The sequence below is a fragment of the Tenrec ecaudatus genome, chromosome 1, assembly GCF_050624435.1.
Source record: "Tenrec ecaudatus isolate mTenEca1 chromosome 1, mTenEca1.hap1, whole genome shotgun sequence".
NCBI classification, from domain to species: Eukaryota; Metazoa; Chordata; class Mammalia; order Afrosoricida; family Tenrecidae; genus Tenrec; species Tenrec ecaudatus.
In genome coordinates, this window is record NC_134530.1 from 77022822 (window position 1) to 77041937 (window position 19116).

The 19116-nt window shown below is 35.9% G+C and overlaps 1 protein-coding gene across 2 annotated transcripts in view; it reads right to left on the reverse strand.

Annotated features, from left to right (window-relative positions):
• The window catches only part of NRDC (nardilysin convertase), an 80661-nt gene that overhangs the window by 25219 nt on the left and 36326 nt on the right, over positions 1-19116 (reverse strand). For both annotated transcript variants that reach the window (XM_075555866.1, XM_075555871.1), the window contains 8 exons: positions 15444-15566; positions 13735-13792; positions 10017-10090; positions 9242-9311; positions 7382-7459; positions 4714-4834; positions 4577-4635; positions 4269-4323 (listed from right to left, as the gene is read on the reverse strand). In XM_075555866.1, coding sequence (XP_075411981.1) covers positions 4269-4323; positions 4577-4635; positions 4714-4834; positions 7382-7459; positions 9242-9311; positions 10017-10090; positions 13735-13792; positions 15444-15566 — 638 coding nt within the window. The remainder of the gene's footprint in view (positions 1-4268; positions 4324-4576; positions 4636-4713; positions 4835-7381; positions 7460-9241; positions 9312-10016; positions 10091-13734; positions 13793-15443; positions 15567-19116) is intronic.

The following is a 19116-nucleotide window of genomic DNA, read 5'->3' on the forward strand; positions in this document are numbered from 1 at the left end:
GAACAAAAAAATCATATCATTGTGTGCTCACCTCCCCGATACGATTGCTGAAGACAAATGGATACATAAGTAAATGTGGTGAAGAAAGCTGATGGTGCCCGGCTATCAAAAGATGGGGTCTTAAAGGTAAAACAATTGGCCATCTAGCTCAGAAGAAACAAAGCCCACATGGAAAAAGTACACCAGCCTGTGTGATCACGAGATGTCGAAGGGATCAGGTATCAGACATCAAAAGAACAAAAATTCAGATCATTATGAATGAGGGGGTGTGCAGATTGGGGACCTAAGACCCATCTGGAGACAACTGGACATCCCCTTACAGAAGGGTCTTGGGGAGGAGATGAGCCAGTCAAGGTGCAGTGTAGCAATGATGAAACATACAACTTTCCTCTAGTTCCTAAATGCTTCCTCACTCCCCACTATCATGACCTCAATTTTACCTTACAAATCTGGCTAGACCAGAGGATGTACACTGGTACAGATAGAAACTGGAAACACAGGGAATCCAGGATGGATGATCCCTTCAGGACCAGTGGTGAGAGTGGTGATACCAGGAGGGTGGAGTGGAAAGGGAGAACCGATTATAAGAATCTACATATAACCTCCTCCCTAGGGGATGGACAACAGAAAAGTGGGTGAAGGGAGACATCAGACCATGTACGATATGACAAAATAATTGATAAAGTTATCAAGGGTTCATGGGGGGTAGGGAGGGAGGGGGAAAAATAAGGAGCTGATGCCAGGGATTTGGATGGAGAGCAAATGTTTTGAGAATGATCAGGGCAACGAATGTATAGATGTGCTTGACACAATTGATGTATGTATGGATTGTGATAAGAGTTATATGAGCCCCCAATAAAATGATTTAAAAAAAAAGAATTAAACAAAAAACATTAGCTATTAACTTAAGTTTAACCTCCTTACACCCAGTCTGAATTCTATAAGACCCTAGGTTTCAGATATGTCACAGCCTCTTCATGAAACAATTACCATATTCAAGTGTAAATACATGCCAAGAGCCCCTACAGGGCTGTGAAGTACCCAACACGGGGTCTTCAACAACAAATTAGTCCTATCGCCTAAAAACCTTTTGTAAGCATGAACCAAATAACTGTATCTTTTAGAGTATTTTAGAGTATTTTGAGTATTTTGACAGTCATAAAGAGCATATTGTCTTAATTTAAAAGTCAGTGACTATAAGTTCTCTGACTTAAAATGAAATTATTCACCCCATAAAAGTAATAATTCAAGTATTGACTGGGTTCCCAGATACACAGAACCTTAAAATGACAGGTCTTTCAGAAATCAAGGACCTAATTCTATGATTCACAAGTGAAGGCATACACGCAGAATGAAGTGATGTGCTAAACAAACACTAAAATTCTAGTCTCCTAAAATAATCAGTTAGTTGGGAGCCCTGGTGGCCTACGATAAGCTTTGGGCTGTTAACTGAAGGACCATCAGTTTGAACCCACCAACTGCTCCACACATGAGAAAGATGACACAGTCTGCTTCTGTGAAGAGTGACAGCCTTGGAACACTGTGGAGTTCTCCTCTGTCTTATAGGGTACTATGAGTTCAAATAACTTTATGGTAATAGATTTGGCTTGGTTTGAAAGTAACAGCAAGTGCTCTTTCCATGACACCACAATGCCCAGTTAGACAATGTGAGTTGTTTTCATCTAATAGAAAAATAGCAAAGTTACTCTATTCATGAAGAGATGAGAGGTAAACTAGAGGTCATAGGTACACATTAACTACTATACCATATAAGCACATTAAAAAAAAACACAACCACCACTAAACCTCCATTGCCATTGAGCCAATTCCAACTCATAGCAAGCCTATGCAGTCTGTAAATCTTTCTCCTGTGAAGCAACTAGTAAGTTTGAACAACCCAACTTGTGATTCGCAGTCCAATCCTTACCTGACAAGGCCACCAGATCTACTTATCACCAAATAACAGAGTAATGAAAAAAGTAAGGAAAGATAAGATTTACTGCTACTTTTTGGGTTTTGCTGGTGATAGGTTTTCTGCTCTATTTCAGTAAACATTTCTGAATCAACAAGTTAACTAGTAATTAATGTGTTAGTACTTTCTAAAATGACTCCTATCCTGTTCTAATTTCTTTGACCAATTATTTTCAGTAGTCATTTCATTCTACATTAACTGCTCTAATCAATATGCTATAAAACTGAGATCAAAGTATTTCCTATAAGAAAACACTAAAAACCCTCACCAAAAACAGATATGTAGTGCCAAGGCAATGGAGAAGACATATTGTGTGTGGGTGGTGTGGTTCAATACAATCCTTTGAGAAAAAATTAAAATACTAAAATTGACTTACATTCAAAATTATGTATTTGCACCAATTTAACAATACTTTCAGAATTTTCATCAACCCAAAAAAACTCTGTACCCATAAAAAGTCATTCCTATTCTCCCCTTCACTCACCCACTGGTAACCACTAATCTATTTTATATCTCTATACATTTTCCTGTTCTGGACATTTCACATAAATGGAATTATATAATCTGTGGCCTTTTATGCCTTGCTTCTTTCACTTAGCATGTTATCATGGTTAATCCATGTTGTAGCAGAATGACCCATTAATTAATGATACTATGTTGCTGCCACTTTTACCTACTATGAATAATCATAGTGCAAATTATGAATAATAATGTTAGGGACACTTACATCAAGATTTTGGGTAGACATAAGAGTATGCTGTCAATCCTCTTATTGACATAACTAGAAATGGAAGTTGTGAGTCTGAAGAATTGCCAGTTTCCAAAGATGCTGTGCCAGTTTATATTCTTTCAAGTAATGTGTGAGGGTTCTAATTTCTTTACAACTTTTCTAATACTTGTTTAATTTCTAATTTTTTGTGTTCATTACAAATTCTCAATGCCTTGTATTACTAATTACTACATTATTATTCCTGCTTCTCTGCCTACTGAAAAGTACTAAATAACTTTCTCATCATTCTCTAGGTTCAAATAGCTTATTACTACTACATGCAGCTGGAAGAGAAGCCAAGTTCCTGTGGGAAATACAACTTTAAAATTTCTTAATTGAGAATTAATACTATAGAATAGTTTGAATAACACATTCCTATTTGCCTTTATTGCTGAATGCCAGAAAAAAGTCTGGAGAAATTCTTAAATTGCTTCACACAGAAATTATAAAATAGAAATGTTAAGCTACTGTAGTGAATTTAATGTTTCATGCAGAGAAAGATTCTCCTAATTTGTTCTAACTTTCTAGTAATAGGCTTAGCTTATGAAGTTTTGCGCTCATTCTTTTCAATGAAGGTCCGTAGTAAGGGATACTGTAGACTTGCAGGGGAGTTGGGAATTAAAAACTACTAATGAGGTGAAGTCAATAAAGAGACCTTGAAATGTCTTACCAAGAAGGAACTGGAGAGACTCATCCAACAGAGGAGACAGCACAGGAGTGAACGGCAACTGGAAGCTTAGTTTTGACCTTGTTTTCATGTAGTAATATGTATTCAGGGAATGGTCGCCCGTGATGAGCCATAGATATGTGAATATGCTTTATAAACTGGTTATAAACCAGGAGTTCATAATCGAGAGACTATACACAGCCACATAAAGTTGTCAGTGGACAAATTCAAGGGGTCATTGAATTTATTGGGAAGAAATTACATTTTTTATTTTCAGTGACCTCTTATTTACTTATTCTTTTGTTTATGAATATAAGCAATAAACCATCGTATTAGTTGTATCTGTGACTTTATTGCCAATAGAATCAAAAATATTTTTGTATCATAATGTATTTGTAGCAGTTATCTTAAAACATCATTTATATTCAGTGCTATTTCAAAATAGTGATAATGATTAGGCCTACTGCTAGACTTCAGGGAAAATTATCTTCTTTCCTCAAATCCCAAAATACACTGTTTCTAACACTACATATGGTAATAAATAACCTTGTGGAATATCTTTAAAATATTTTAATTCCCCAAATATCAAATACCATAGTCAGTCTTCATAAATATTTAATGCAGGGATGAGCAGATGATTGTCACACAATATGATCTATGTTTATATGCTTAGTCCTCTTACGGATATGCAATATAAATACTCAAAACACAAGAGTTAACACTTTCAAAAAGCCTTATGGTTGGCTTGAAAATAACATGACAAGAGAAGCAGAATTAAAACTCCAGTGAAACTTCAAAAGGAGAGAAACAAAGTCCATCCATACCAGTTATACATTTGATAAGAACTTGATTTTCAGTACCTGTTCTTGGTAATGAAATTCATTATCCTCAATTTTCTGAATCTCTTCAAAAATTCTGTGAGAGAAGTAAAATTATAAATGGCAGACATATTGAAGTTTTTCCCTAGAATCATCAGCGAGAGGTATGAAAATATAAGAACGAACCAAGTAAACAAAATCTTTAGTGCACACTCACATGTCGAAAGGTAAGGATATAGAGCTGGTAAATAAAACTGCCTGAAAACCATCAAGGCTGGATAAGTGCATGGCTACTGACAGTCTTAAAATTAAAAAGTACTTCCTGGCTTCATTTTAAGAGTATTTATTACCTTTTGTCTGGGCCTAGCGTCTGTAGCATTTTTAAATACTGGAAGACAGTATGAGCAACCTAAAAACAAAACATCTGGTTAATTTTCTATAGTGTGACACCTATAAATTTTTTAAACCCTCCATTTTACTTATTTACCTCATAGAAGTGTTCATAACCTTCATCAGTCAATGTTATAGAAATGCTGAACACTGAATATGTAGAATTTTGCTCAAATCCCGTCTCACCATTTCCACCAAAAAGTGCAAGAGCCCAGCACCTACAGAAAGAAAAAAATAATCTGGTTAATATATTGGGATTGATAAATCTACAAACTCTTCAAATTAGAAAATGGATAAGCTGTCTATATAAAATCTAGAACCCAAAGCCTTTGATGTAAAAATCTTTTTGACAGTAAGTTTAAATGGACAAATAGAAAAACACACAAAGCTTCCCAAGGAACTGTAGTAAATACAAAAGCCAGCAGAAATTCCTATTTGTTTAATGGAAACACTAATACTCATTATGACAAAGTAAAACATTACCAGTTTTATGAAGCCATAGTAATTCTTGTTAACAAATGAATAGCAAAAAATACTAATAATATCGCTGGGAGGCATTTTAGAATCCTTTTCTGAACACATCTACATATTGCAGATTGTGCCTAATGCCACATTTTTCTCCATGTAATGAAGCTGCTCTGATGATTTGCTCAGCATACAAATTGATTAAGTATGGTGAGAGGATACAATCCTGATGCACACCTATCAGGATTATAATCATGCAGCATTACTTTGATTCGTGTACAGGTTCCACATGGCACAGGAATGGAGTGCTCTGGAACTCCCATTTTTCTCAAAGTTATCCATAGTTTGTTATGTTCCACACAGTTAAATGCCTTCGCAGAGTTAATAAAACACAAGTAAACATCTTTATGATATTGTCTGGTATCAGCAAACATCCTTCTGACAACAGCAATGCTATCCCTTGTTACAAGTCATCTTCTCAAGCTTGCCTGAACTCTAGCAGCTCCGTCAATGTACTGCTGCAACTGTGGGTGGATGCTCTGCAGCAAAATTTTACTTATATGTGCATCAGTGATATTGTTCTAGAATTTGTATATTGTTGCGTCACCTTTCTTTGCAATGGTTACAAATACGGATCTGTTCCAGTCAGCCAGGTTCAAATCTGCCAAATTTCTTGTCATAGATCAGTGAATGCTTCCAGTGTTTCAGCTAGTTGAAACATTTCAACAATCCTGTTCTATCAATTCCTAGGGCCTGTTTTTGGCTTACGCTTTCAATGCAGCTGGAACGTCTTTCTCTAGTATTGCTGGGTTTTGATCACATACTACCTCGTGAAATGGTTGAGTGTAGACTCTCTTTGGTACAGTCATTTTCTTTATTCTTTCTATCTGCTTTTGATGCATCGGTCAATATTGTCGCCATAATCTTCCAACATTGCAACTCTAGGCTTGAATTTTTTCTGTAGTTCTTTCAGTTTAAAATTGAGAACAACAAGGCTTTTTAAGGAATAGCTTTAAAATACTTCAAATATCTAAATACCTTTCCTATTTAGACAGTCAACTGAGTTCCTTGAGACTATCACTAATGGATAATATAACAGAAATTCAAAAATCGAATGAAGTTCAGTAAGGTAGAAAGATAGGGCACAACTCAAAGTATTTTGTGCAGTTTGTATAAGACATATGTGCGCTCAGTTTTCTTTGACATGTTCTAATATACATCAATGTTTCAAAGTATTTATTTACATTACTAATCTATCTTTAAATACTCAAATTAATTCGTGCATATAAAATCAAGCAGCGAATCTATTAGTCTTAATCCCAAAGTTATATTCACTTATTTCGCTACAGACAACTTAAGTGGGTGGTACTCATATGCATTAGGAAATACTCTGCTAGCATGTCTGCATAAACTGTTTGCAGTTTCACGAATGATCTGTTCAGTAAGGTCCTGAAGGGATCACCTGTCCTGGATTCCCTGTGTTTCCAGTTCCTATCTGTACCAGTGTACATCCTCTGGTCTAGCCAGATTTGTAAGGTAGAATTGGGTTCATGGCAGTGGGGGGGTGAGGAAGCATTTAGGAACTTTCTTAAGACATGTTGTAGGTTTCATCATTCCTACACGGCACCCTGACTGGCTCGTCTTATCCCCGCAACCCTTCTGTAAGGGGATGTCCAGTTGCCTACAGATGGGCTTTGGGTCTCCACTCCGTACTCCCCCTCAGTCACATGATATGATTTTTTGTTTTTTGATGTTGATATCCCTTCGACAACTCATGATCGCACAGGCTCGTGTGCTTCTTCCATGTATACTTTGTTGCTTCTCAGCTAGATGGCCGCTTGTTTGCCTTTAAGACAAGCTGTACCTTTTGATCACCAGGCATGATCAGCTTTTTTTCACCACATTTGCCCATGCGCCTATTTTTCTACAGCAATCCATTGTATGAAGGAAGTGAACATACAATGATATGATATTTTTGTTCTTTGATGCCTGATGCCTGATCCCTTCAATACCTCGTGATCACATAGGCTGGTGTGCTTCTTCCCTGTGGGCTTTGTTGCTTCTAAGCTAGATGGCTGCAGGTTTACCTTCAAGCCTTTAAGACCCCAGATGCTATATCTTTTGATAGTAAGGCACCATCAGCTAGTCTAGGCTATTAAAGTGACTGAATTAAGCATTAAATTTTATTCTAGGCTTCTTATCATATAATAAAAAGAGAATAGAATGACTTACATATAATAATATTGTTTAATATTTTCTGAGGAGTCTAAACAAAAAGTACTTGTTAATTGAAAACTTACTTTTTTCTAAGATAAGAAAGAATGCTGCCTTTGCCTTCATGCCCAACCAGCCAAGAGATATAATGAAGTGGTTTCACCCTTAAAAAAAAATGTTAAGGTCAGAAATAAAAAATTAAGGTAAAAATGCACCATAAAAATGTTCTCCTTAATAAAATATATTTGAGAATAAAATAAATTTACACACAAATCCATTTAAACAAAAGTTTAATAATTTATCAGCAAGCTAAAATTAGAAAAAGTGGTAAACTTTAACTTCCTTCATCTGAAAAATGATTCCATTTGTCTGCAAAGACTTCTAGTACTGTAGGCTCTATTCTATGGTCATGTAAAATGTCTGTGCTGAGTCAGAAAACCTAGATTCTAGTTTTAGTTTATTTTCCTTTAAATAAATGAAAGATGTGGAATAGGAAATTTAATCTTTTTCTTCTCTTGCCTACCTACTCGTATAGTTTTTATGAAAATGCTTTATTTTATGTTCTATAATGGTTCTGAGTAGCTGTACATATATTATTCCAAATGTCTTTTCCCATTGGCTTCCACTATAATTTTGGAAATGCATGCTTATTAAAATAGAAGTGTCTCAAAAACTAAAGTTTTTAATCTAAGCATTCTTAAATTTCAAAATTAGGTTAGAGAATTAAATTCGATAAATACTTGAAAGTCAAGATATAATATTATGATTTCAATTATTTGAAGTGATTCCAAAAGCTTACATAAAATTGCTAAAATAGAAGTGTTAGTTATATATGTACCAAGACTAGTGTAAAAGAACAAAGAATATGATGAATGAACCTAGACATACAATGATTATATCTGAAGGAAACTAATTTTACTACACAAAATAACTTTGGAGGGATGAACACTGTGTTTCTTTGTGGGGGAGGGTGAATCCCCCAAAATCTATTAGAAATTCACACAATTGGGGATTCAAAATGGCTTCACGATAAAAGTCATGTTAAACAAACAAAAAAATCCCAAACAAAACAACAATCCATAATAGCTTCACTTGAAAAGAAAACAACAACAAAATTATCGTTTCATTTTTTTAAAAGTTAGTCTGATTAGAAACACACAAAAATGTTAAGCATCTTTGGAGAGAAGAATCATGATTTTTTTTTCATCTTTTTTCAGCTTGATTGAATATTCCAACATACAAGTAACAAAGTTTTTTTCTGGGCTCAAGTAATACATAGTACTCTTTCTTTGTACATGTGTCCTTAAGTTGTTACTGGTAGTAGTTTCATAAATTGTTACAGATTTTTATTAGTGTATTCAAGTTATTAACATTTTTCTCATGAGAAAATCATCTTTAAAAAGTTTATAGAAAAAACACCATTTAGAATTCGGTCTCTAAGAATGTTTGAAGTCCTCTTTTAATAGATAAATTAAAACATTTTCCTAATTTTTATAAACCTACCCTAACTTAAAAAAGTTCTTGGGATATATATTCCAATTGTTTGGCAGCCTCAAAACTACTCAATTTTACTGTTGATAAGATTAAATCAAATGGTTGCCACTGTCAAATCGGAGTTGTTAGGTACCATTGAGTTGGCTCTGACCCATACATAGCAACCCTAATAAAGCATTAGTTAATATTATGTTTTTGTACTGCCAATACTAAAGAAAATAACTTGCAACATTAGTATTGACAATACGATACTTTATTTCAATGTGAAAAAGGCAACTAGTTTTAAATAATGAACTTCTGCTATAAAAATTAAAATATATAAAAGCTCCAACAATAGTTAAGTCCTAATTAATCAAATTACCTACATCTATAAACTTAGAACCCCCAATTTAAAATATTTAGCATGCTTTAAGAAAACTACTGAAGTAATAAACATGTCCTTGAATACTTACCTATAATGTTGTTGTTGAGGGGGAAGTGCCCATGTGATTGTCAGAGCATGAATTTTTCTGATTGGAACCACTAAAAAATATTTTCAAGAAAATAGATATAAGTATTCCTCTATTACTTTTACTGTATTGCAGAATGTTTCCATTACCTTCTTCTAATTTATTTTGTCCACCATTACACAGAAGATATACATACAATGCACTTATTATGTATTTCAAGTTGCCAATTTCCCAATTTGAATGATGCAATTTTTATAAAATTCTTTTAGGTGAGTAGAAGCAAGGATTAAAGAACTATGAGAGTATATAATGCTGTTAAGAGTGGATATCTTGTTGCAAGAAAGAAGCTGGCACCAAGAAAGAGTCTGGAGACCCAGTCTAAATCCTGCCCTACAACCATCTTACTGTAGGGGCTTAAATTACTTTAAGGAAATCCCTTACAATGAAATGTTTCTGAATCTGTTCCTTAAAGGCGTTGGGCTAAATTATCTCTAAGATTCTTCCCTGTGCAATTATTCTTTGATTATATAAGTATGAAATCCAAAGTTGTACAATCCAGGATAAGGTTGTCTCTGGGAAGAAGCCTAGAAAGAATGGACTAGGACTGATGTGACAAAACAGTCCTTGATCAAAGGAAGAAAGTGACAGGCAACAGGAAGAGGTGAACAGCTAGGCAATTGAGGGAGAGACCAAAAAGTGCCATAATTGAAGCAGCCTCAGACTGTAATAAAGTTATTTCAAACAATTTTAAGGCTTTGGGGATTTTTTTTAAACGAACCTCTATAAAGTTTGTTAAATGCTGGTGTGTCAAATGGATCCATTAAATGGCCAAAGTTTGGTTTGGATAACCCACTGGAAAAAAAACAAACAAAAAGCAAATAGATTACAATTAACAAACACCTTTATAAACATTATCTTTAGGGATATCTAGCCAACAGGTATTTAAAATCTATTCTATAGATATACAGCTTGAAAGTATTCCAGGCAGCAAATTCCTCAAATCCTTACTCCACACCTATTTTTAACTTCAGTCTCAATAACTCAAGTGGCTTTAAAACATAACGAAGATATGGATTGATGTGACCTACTCAAGATTTACTGCATTTATAAGCCCCTTTCAACTATAGTTTTCCTTCCAGTTATTTCCCAAAGAAAACATACTCTGGAAGGGAAAAATGTATTCAATAAATAGTTATAAGGTATAAAGCACAATATGAAACATAAAGCGTTATCTTGGGTCCTCTGCTATCTAAAAGATTTGATCTCTCTCTAAAAGCACTTCCAATCTGATTGACAGATATTATAACTTTAAAATTTCTTCCACATAAAAAACACAAATTATTATCTGGGAAAAAAAATACAAATTAGTATTAAATATAGTAAACAATATTGGAGAAAAAATTTAAATGCTCATCAGGGATTACAAGAGTCTAATGAAGCCTGCTATTAAATGTACCTCTATAGTTTTATTAGTAAAATTTCACAGTAAAACATTCTAATCTGACATTTCAAATTTCCATGAGTCATATTCACTTTCTAGTAAAAAAAATAGCACACATTGGCAAAGTTTTCTTTACTTTTCTATACATAAAAACGTCTGCCAAATATTAGTATGAACTCACATAAAACCAAGAAAATAACAACCAATCAAGTGTTATTATAAATTACTCTAACTTTTTTTTCCTTTAATTTGAAATAAAATATATCTTACAATAAAGAACTAGTAAAACTCACAGAGGTAACTTATTTATTTTACTAAAACACAAACTGCTAAGGGTGAGAAGAAAGTTTTTCATGATGAAAAGTTGTGTGTACTTTGTTAACAAAGATGTAGCAGTATGATTTTGATTAATAATTTGAAGTTAACAAAGAAATACTTAATAGTATAGGAGGGAATAAAGAGGAGCTGATATCAAGAGGCTCAAGGAGAAAAATGTTTAGAAAATGATGATCACAGCATCTGTACAAGTTCACATTATATAATTGATTTATGGATTGTTATAATATCTGTAAGACTCCCCAATAAAATGATCAATTAAGAAAAACACTTAATAGTATTTTTTTAAAATCATTTTATTGGGGGCTCTCACAGCTCTTATAACAATCCATACATGCACATTTGTACATATGTTGCCATCATTCTTTTCAAACCATTTTCATTCTTCTTGAACCCCTTGATATCAGCTCATTTTTCCCTCCCTCCCTCACGAACCCATAATAATTTATAACATATTATTTTCATCCCACTCTCTCCCTACAACCACATTTCTGTTGTTAATCCTTTTGGGAAGGGGCAGTTTCCCCTTTCTCCCCCCATGATCCCCCTACCCTCATGGGTATCATTACTCCCATTATTGTTCCTGAGGTGTTTATCTGTCCTGGATTCTGTGTGTTAAGAGCTCTTATCTGTACCAGTATGCATGCTCTGGTCTAGCCAATTTGTAAGACAGAACTGGGATCATGATAGAGGGGGGAAGTGTTAGTTACATAATCTGGTGTCAATATGAGGATTAAGAGTGTAAGGGGTAGAGTCTAATCTGTCAATAGGGTCATAGCCAATGAGGCCTCTGTGTGGGCATGGTCTTCTCCTGAGGATTCTGGGAACTCCTTTATTTCTTCCTTGGAGGCAGGAGACACTCTCTCTCTAGGATCACTCCCTGTGAGACATTTCTGAAGAGAAGGTACCCTGAGGCAGACTTTCAGAGCTGAAGGAAGCACTTGGAGACCCCTGCCAGTGCTGAGATAATTACAATGCCACTGTATCCACAAGACCTCCAACCTACTGGCCTGTGATATTCCTGCATTTGGTGGCAGTGCATGTGACTTCATAGATTGGTACTGCATATGGGCTATTATCAGACTTATGGACTTGATGTTTTCTTAATATTCAATTCTTGTATATAAAGCTCTTTTTTCTAAGTTTTGTTTGGTTTGTTTTATTAGGGGCTCATACAACCCTTATCACAATCCATACTTATATCAGTTGTGTAAAGCACATTTGTACATTCATTGCCCTCATCATTCTCAAAACATCCGCTCTCCACCCAAGGCCCTGGCATCAGCTCATTTTTCCTCTCCCTCCCTGCTCCCCACTCCCTCATGAACCCTTGATAATTTACAAATTATTATTTTGTCATATCTTGCACTTTTCAATGTCTCCCTTCATCCACTTTTCGGTTGTCCATCCCCCAGTGAGGTTATATGTAGAACCTTGTAATCGGTTCCCCCATAAAGCTCTTTCTTATACAAATATGAGTGTCCATGAATGTGTTTCTCTAGTCTACCCAGACTAACACAAGGAGGAAGCATGAAGGAACTAGAAGAATGTTGTATGTTCCATTGGTATTATACTTTACCCTGGCTGGCTCGTCCCTTCCTTGTAACCCTTCTGTGAGGGGATGTCCAATTGTCTACAGATAGGCTTTGGATCTCAACTCTGCCCACCTCAAACCCCTCCCCCCCATTGTTTTCATAGACATGACTGTTCTGGGTCTTCTGATTAATGATCCCATCGAGTTCTCATGAGCACACAGGCTGGTGTGCTTCCTCCATGTGGACTTTGTTGCTTCCAAGCTTGATGGCTGTTTGTTTATCTTCAAACCTTTAACACTCTAGATCTATATTGTTTGATAGCTAAACACCATCAGCTTTCTCAGTTACATTTGCTTATGCACCCATTTTGTCTTCAGCAATCGTGTCAGGAATGTAAGCATCACACAATGGCAGGTTATTAGAACAAAGTGTTCGTGTGTTGAGGGTGTACTTGAATAGAAACCCAAGGTCTATCTGCTACCTTAATATTTAACATATATTTACAGATTTATGTCCCTATCATTATATATATATGTTTATAATGATATATGTTTACATATGTACGTGCCTGGATTTATACCTCTATAAATGTCCTTTGCCTCCTAGTTCTTTCCTCTATTTCCTTTTACTTTCCTCTTGTCCCACTAACATGCTCAACCTTCATTCAGCTTTCATTAATTGCTCACAGCTACAATGCACTTGAGCAAGTACCTCCAGGCATCCTAAGCCATCCTTGCCATCAATTTTAGATCACTTGCTATTCTTTATTTAATAGTTTTCATTAGAAATGATTTCTAATGAAAGGTAATTTGGTATACCTAAAATGTACTATTCCACAAAGTATGGAAAATCAGCCTTCACCTATAAGATTAATGCTTTGAAGGAGAAAAGTGTTAAAAGTTCCCAACAACTGACTTAATAAAATATGTTATTTTATTAAGACAAAATGTTAACTATAAGTTTAAAAGTATATTATTTTTGAATTACAGAAACTATTAAAGAACATCACTAAATCTAGGATATCCAAGTTCGCGACTTAGTTATCTCACTCAAAAGTCATGTGATCTTTAGGTACTAATGTTATTACCCATTTAAAAGACTAAACAAGGCAAATACCTTTAGGGTTTATCTAAGACACACACTTAGCTGTAAAGGTGTGAACTTTATAAACATAAATGTCTTACTTGTTGGGTATTTCAGAGAAGATTTCAGTCACCCATTTTTCCAAAGTATCCAGAGTTTCTTGGGATAGGAAGACAGGGAAATATATCATTATTCAAAGTACGTAAAACATTAGCTTTTTCACAGACCTTCAGCTACAAAGCAAAGGGGTACTTTAACTTGGGAATTTTTTGCCATTTCGTAATCAGTAATGAGTAACAAGAAAAGCTATAAGCAGGTAAGAAATTTTAAGACAAGTAACACTTGACTAGCATAGTCAGAAAAAGCACACAGGTAACAACAAAAAGCAACATATTATAAAAAGCTTTTTAGCATTAAATTGAAGGGTTAACCAATAGAAAGAATATGTCACCATACTCCTGCACCTATTCTAAAACTCCCTCAAGGAAGGCTACTTCTGACTAACGCGAGACTGACTGCTCCTCTTCACATGTCTCTCAGCAGCAATTTCACATTTGCATTTGTTGATGTCTTTCTCCAAAAAATGTTTTTATGTACATGACTCTACCTCCTTTTGATACGTTTCTTGTACTATCTAAGAAACTATTTTGCAATGTGTGGTGAAACATGAACCAAAAGGAAAACAAACCGCTCATCCCAGAGACTCATTAATATTTCTGGAAGTTCTACCAGGCACATGAATTTTATTAATTCTCAATAAAGAAGAGCCATTGTATAAGATGCAAATTATACTACATATAAAGCTATACTATTTATATATAGGTATTTGACTTAAATGGCACAATAAATGTTAAAACTCCAAATTCTATTCTATCCAGATTATACAAAGTTCTTTTATCAAAAATAAAACATGAATTATGTAAGAAATTACATAATTTCTTAGAAATTAGGGATTATGTAAGAAACGCTAATAATATCTTGCACTTGTCATCACAGAGGAAGAAACTGCAAAAGAAATAAAATACCTACTTGAACAGAAATACATGTGGCTAAAATTATTCAGAAACATAATTATAAATTAACATTACATAAAGAATATATACTTCTCATTTTAACAAATATTGCAGAAGGGATCTAAATATGCATCCAACATTTGAACACAGTAATCTACCTTGCATATCTACAACTTAATATTCAAGTCAATTTTGGACTCATTTTGATCCTAAATGTAAACATGTTTTATATATTTGTCAATTCAGTTTTTATCTCAATTTTGACAATGTACAGGCAAACATTTAGAAAACTGAGAATCACATTAGGATAAGAGGATTGTTCCTTTTTAAGTGCAAACTATAAAGAGGGTATGTAAAAAGGAATAGTTTAGCAATCAACTGAATTTCAAGAAGTTGAAATGTTAAAAGAAAGTTATGACTCCTTTCTAGAAAAAAAGTCGGCACGACAATGAAGAGAATGATAAAAGAGGGCAAAGAGTGGTAGCATTTATCATTTACATTTAAGATACTGTCGTCATCGCCATGATTACAGCAATTACTCATGCTATTTTACTAGGCCTTCGGTAAAGAAGAGGAGTCAGATGTGCCAGGGACAGTTCCAGACAGTAGAAATACTGCTGGGAAGAAGACAAGAGACAATGTCTGGGGTTAGAGGAGGCTCTGCATGAAGGAGCTAGGTAAGGGCAAATGCTGTTTAGTGTTATTGATTTCATTCTGGCTCACAGCAACCTTTTGTGACACAGCGAAAATGTCCCAAGTCGCATTTGCTTTAATTCCAAGGGCCACTACTGATTTACCTTTAGACTGAACCACTAACGTCATATAATGAGCAGAGTAGTAGCGCATCCAGAATTCTCTTAGTCTAGCATGTGTATCAATATTATTCCGTTTTGGTTCATGTTTGAGAGTCTCAGCATTTCCTGCAAAGAGATACAGAAATAACTAAATTCACTTTGTTCAAAGTTATCTACATCAACAATGCATAATTTAGTACAAAAAATAACCAATGAAATAATCCAAATGACTCAACAATATTGAACCAGTGTGCAATATTAATACTACCATAAAACAAAAGTTTACTGGGGTCAAGAAACAATTCTTAAGTATTTTTTAAACACATAGGATTAATTCTGGTTGATAATGCCTTAACAACAAATTTAATAAATTAAGCATTCCTTGTTTAATAATCATCTAGTATTCAACTATTATTAACACAGGATTAATTCTGGTTGATAATACCTTAACAAATATAATAACTTAAGCATTCCTTGTTTAAATAATTATCTAGTATTGAACTATTATTTATTTGGTCATTTTAATATTTTTCTTAATTTTTAAAAAAATTAAGAAGCCATACGAGATGTATGGAATTCCACAAAATGTTATTTAAAAAAAAGTAGCTGGGGTAGTTACACAATCTGTTGTCAATCTGAGACTATTAAGAGTGAAAAGGTGGAGTTTAGCCTGTCAATCAGGTTGGAGGAGTTAAGGAGATAAATAGTTCGCTGGAGGTGGGACAGAGACATACTCCCTGTGAGACAATCCTGCTGACAAGACACATGGAGCTAAGCAAAAGCCTTGGAGCTGAAGGAGCCATGGGAAGCCCGCACCAGCACTGAGAGGCTTCTGCCACCACTGGATCAACAAGACTTTCAACCCACGGGCCTGTGATCTTTCTTCCTACATTCAGTGGCATTCCATGTGCAGCGTGAATCTGAAGAATTTATAGACTGATAATGGACATATGGGCTAATGTCAGATTTATGAACTTGACCTGATTGAGCTGGGATGGGATGTTTTCTTAATGTACAATTTTCCCTTTGATATAAAGTTCTCTTTTATACACGAGTGGCTATGAATTTGTTTCTCTAGTCAACCCAGACTAACACAGTTGCCATCAAGTCAATTTTAACTCAAGGCAATCCTATAGGACAGAGTAGAACTGGCCCATATGATTTCCAAGGCCACAGAATTAAGAGAAGTAAACTACCACATCTTTCTCCTGAGGAATGGCTGGTAGGTTCAAACTGCCAACATTTTAGTCAAGTATTCAGTCAATGTGCAAGCCGGGTTCCTTACAAAATGTCCAGGAAATAAATATTCCTTTTGAATAATGTACAATTTAGAAAAATTAATCCTAAACTCTACTCTATGGTTAAGAAGATTATATTTATAAAGTACATACATATAGCTAATATAGATAACTGAATTCTAGGAACCCTGACAGCAAAACCAGCAGTTTGAGACCACCAGTGCAACTCCATGGGACAAAAATGAGAGGCTTTGTACTCCTGTTAAGAATTACAATTTAATGGAAGGCTCAACATAGTAAAGATGACAGTCCTATCTAAAGCACTTTACAAGTTCAATGCTACACCAATTCAAATACCATCAACCTTCTTCAAAGAGGTGGAAAAACTGACCACCAATTTCATACGGAGAGGGAAGAAACCCAGAATTAGCAGAGAACTCCTCAAGAAGGACACAGTTGGAGGACTCGCTTACCCGATTTTAATGCCTATTACACAACTACAGTGGTCAAAACAGCGTAGTACTGGCACGACAGACACTCAGACCAGTGGAAAAGAATAGAAAGCCCAAGAGTAAAACCATCAGCATATAGACAACTGATCTTCGACAAGGGTCCCAAAACCATCAAGTGGGAAGTGGAAGCCCTTTTTAACAAGTGGTGCTGGAAACAATGGATATCCAAATGTAGAAAGATGAAAAAAGACGTTTGCCTCAACCCATGCACAAGAATAAACTCAAGGTGCATCACAGACCTAGAAGTTAAGCCTCAAACCATCAAGACCATCAAACTGGGACTAACCAAGCTCATAGGCTCAGTGCAATAGGGAAGGGTACACACACAGGTGAACTGGAAATCGACAAATGGGATTTAATAAGAATAAAGCACCTGTGTACCTCCAAAGACTTCACCAAGAGGGTGACAAGACAACCCACAGACTGGGAGAGGATTTATAGTAATGACACATCAGAAAAGGGCTCATTACTGAAATCTACAATACCATCATGACCTGCAAAAAGAGGAAAACAGTTAACCCCCTAAGGAAGTGGACAAAAGAACAGAAAAGAACTTTCACTTGAGAATGATGATGGCAACAAATATACATATGTTCTTGACACAATGGATGTATGTACGGATTGTGATAAGAATTGTATGAGCCCCCAATAAAATGATTTAAAAAAAAGAACTTTCACTAGGGAGGAAACCTATATGGTCAATAAGCATATGAGAAAGTGTTCCAGGTCCTTAGTCATCAGAGAAATGCAAATCAAAACAACCATGAGATATCACCTAACACCCCTGAGGCTAGTCCAAATCAGCAAACCAGAGAGCAACAAGTGTTGGAGGGGCTGTGGTGAAGTAGGAACCCTCCTTTACTGCTGGTGGTCAAGTAGATTTGTACAGCCACTGTGGAAAGCAATCTGGCAATACTTAAAGAAAATGGAAATTGATCTACCATATGACCCAGCCATCCCTCTACTGGGCATATACCCGGTGGAAGCAGCAAATAAAACACTACCACTCATATGCGCTCCAATATTTATTACAGCACAATTCACAATCGCAAAGACTTGGAAACAGTCTAAGTTTCCATCGATAGATGGGTGATTTGTAAACTTTGGCATATACACACATTGGAGTACTATGCAGCACTGAAACGCACGGACGAGCACATGAAACACGTTGTTTCGTAGGAAGAGCTGGAAGGAATTATGTTAAGCGAGGTAAGCCAGACTCAAAAGGACAGGTATAACATGAGTCCCCTGAGGTAAGTACAATCAGCATGCCGGGAATAGAAGAATAAACATCTATCTCGCAATAAATAGGTGGAAGCATATATAGTTGGAGGGAGGGCAGGCCACACCTAGGGAGGTACATGAGAGCCCAGCATAAAGAAGAGGAAGTGGGGCAGATGGAGGGAGAAGCGGGGTGGGGAGAAACCGAGTGGATTGCATGGGGGGAACAAGGTACTAACTCACCTGGGGGAGAGTATTGGTTGTATCCCCACAGAACTGGAACAAGCATATGGACCCCACCATGACACGCCAAACCAGGAGGGCAACGTAAAGTGCAGAGGAATATACAAAGAGACTGGACCACACGCCAACCCCAACCAGAATTAGTCTGACCCCCACAATCGAAGGGAATACCTCAGAAAATGAAAATTGATCGTCTGGTGTGGGAAAGGAACTACCCTACCACACCACACCCAGAAGGAAGCTAAAGCAAAGAAGGAGGAAGAACGGAGCGGAGCACACCTGGGCCCACCAAGCTCAGAGGACGATAGCCCAGCTCAAAGGGCCCATTGTACAGAGAGGACCATACAGCAGGCCCCACGGCAAGATGTGACATCCTGCACTGACCCATGGCCCTACACAGGACAGCACCTGAGACACAGTGGGGGATGTGCGACTGAGATGACTCCACCACACTGAGGCAAA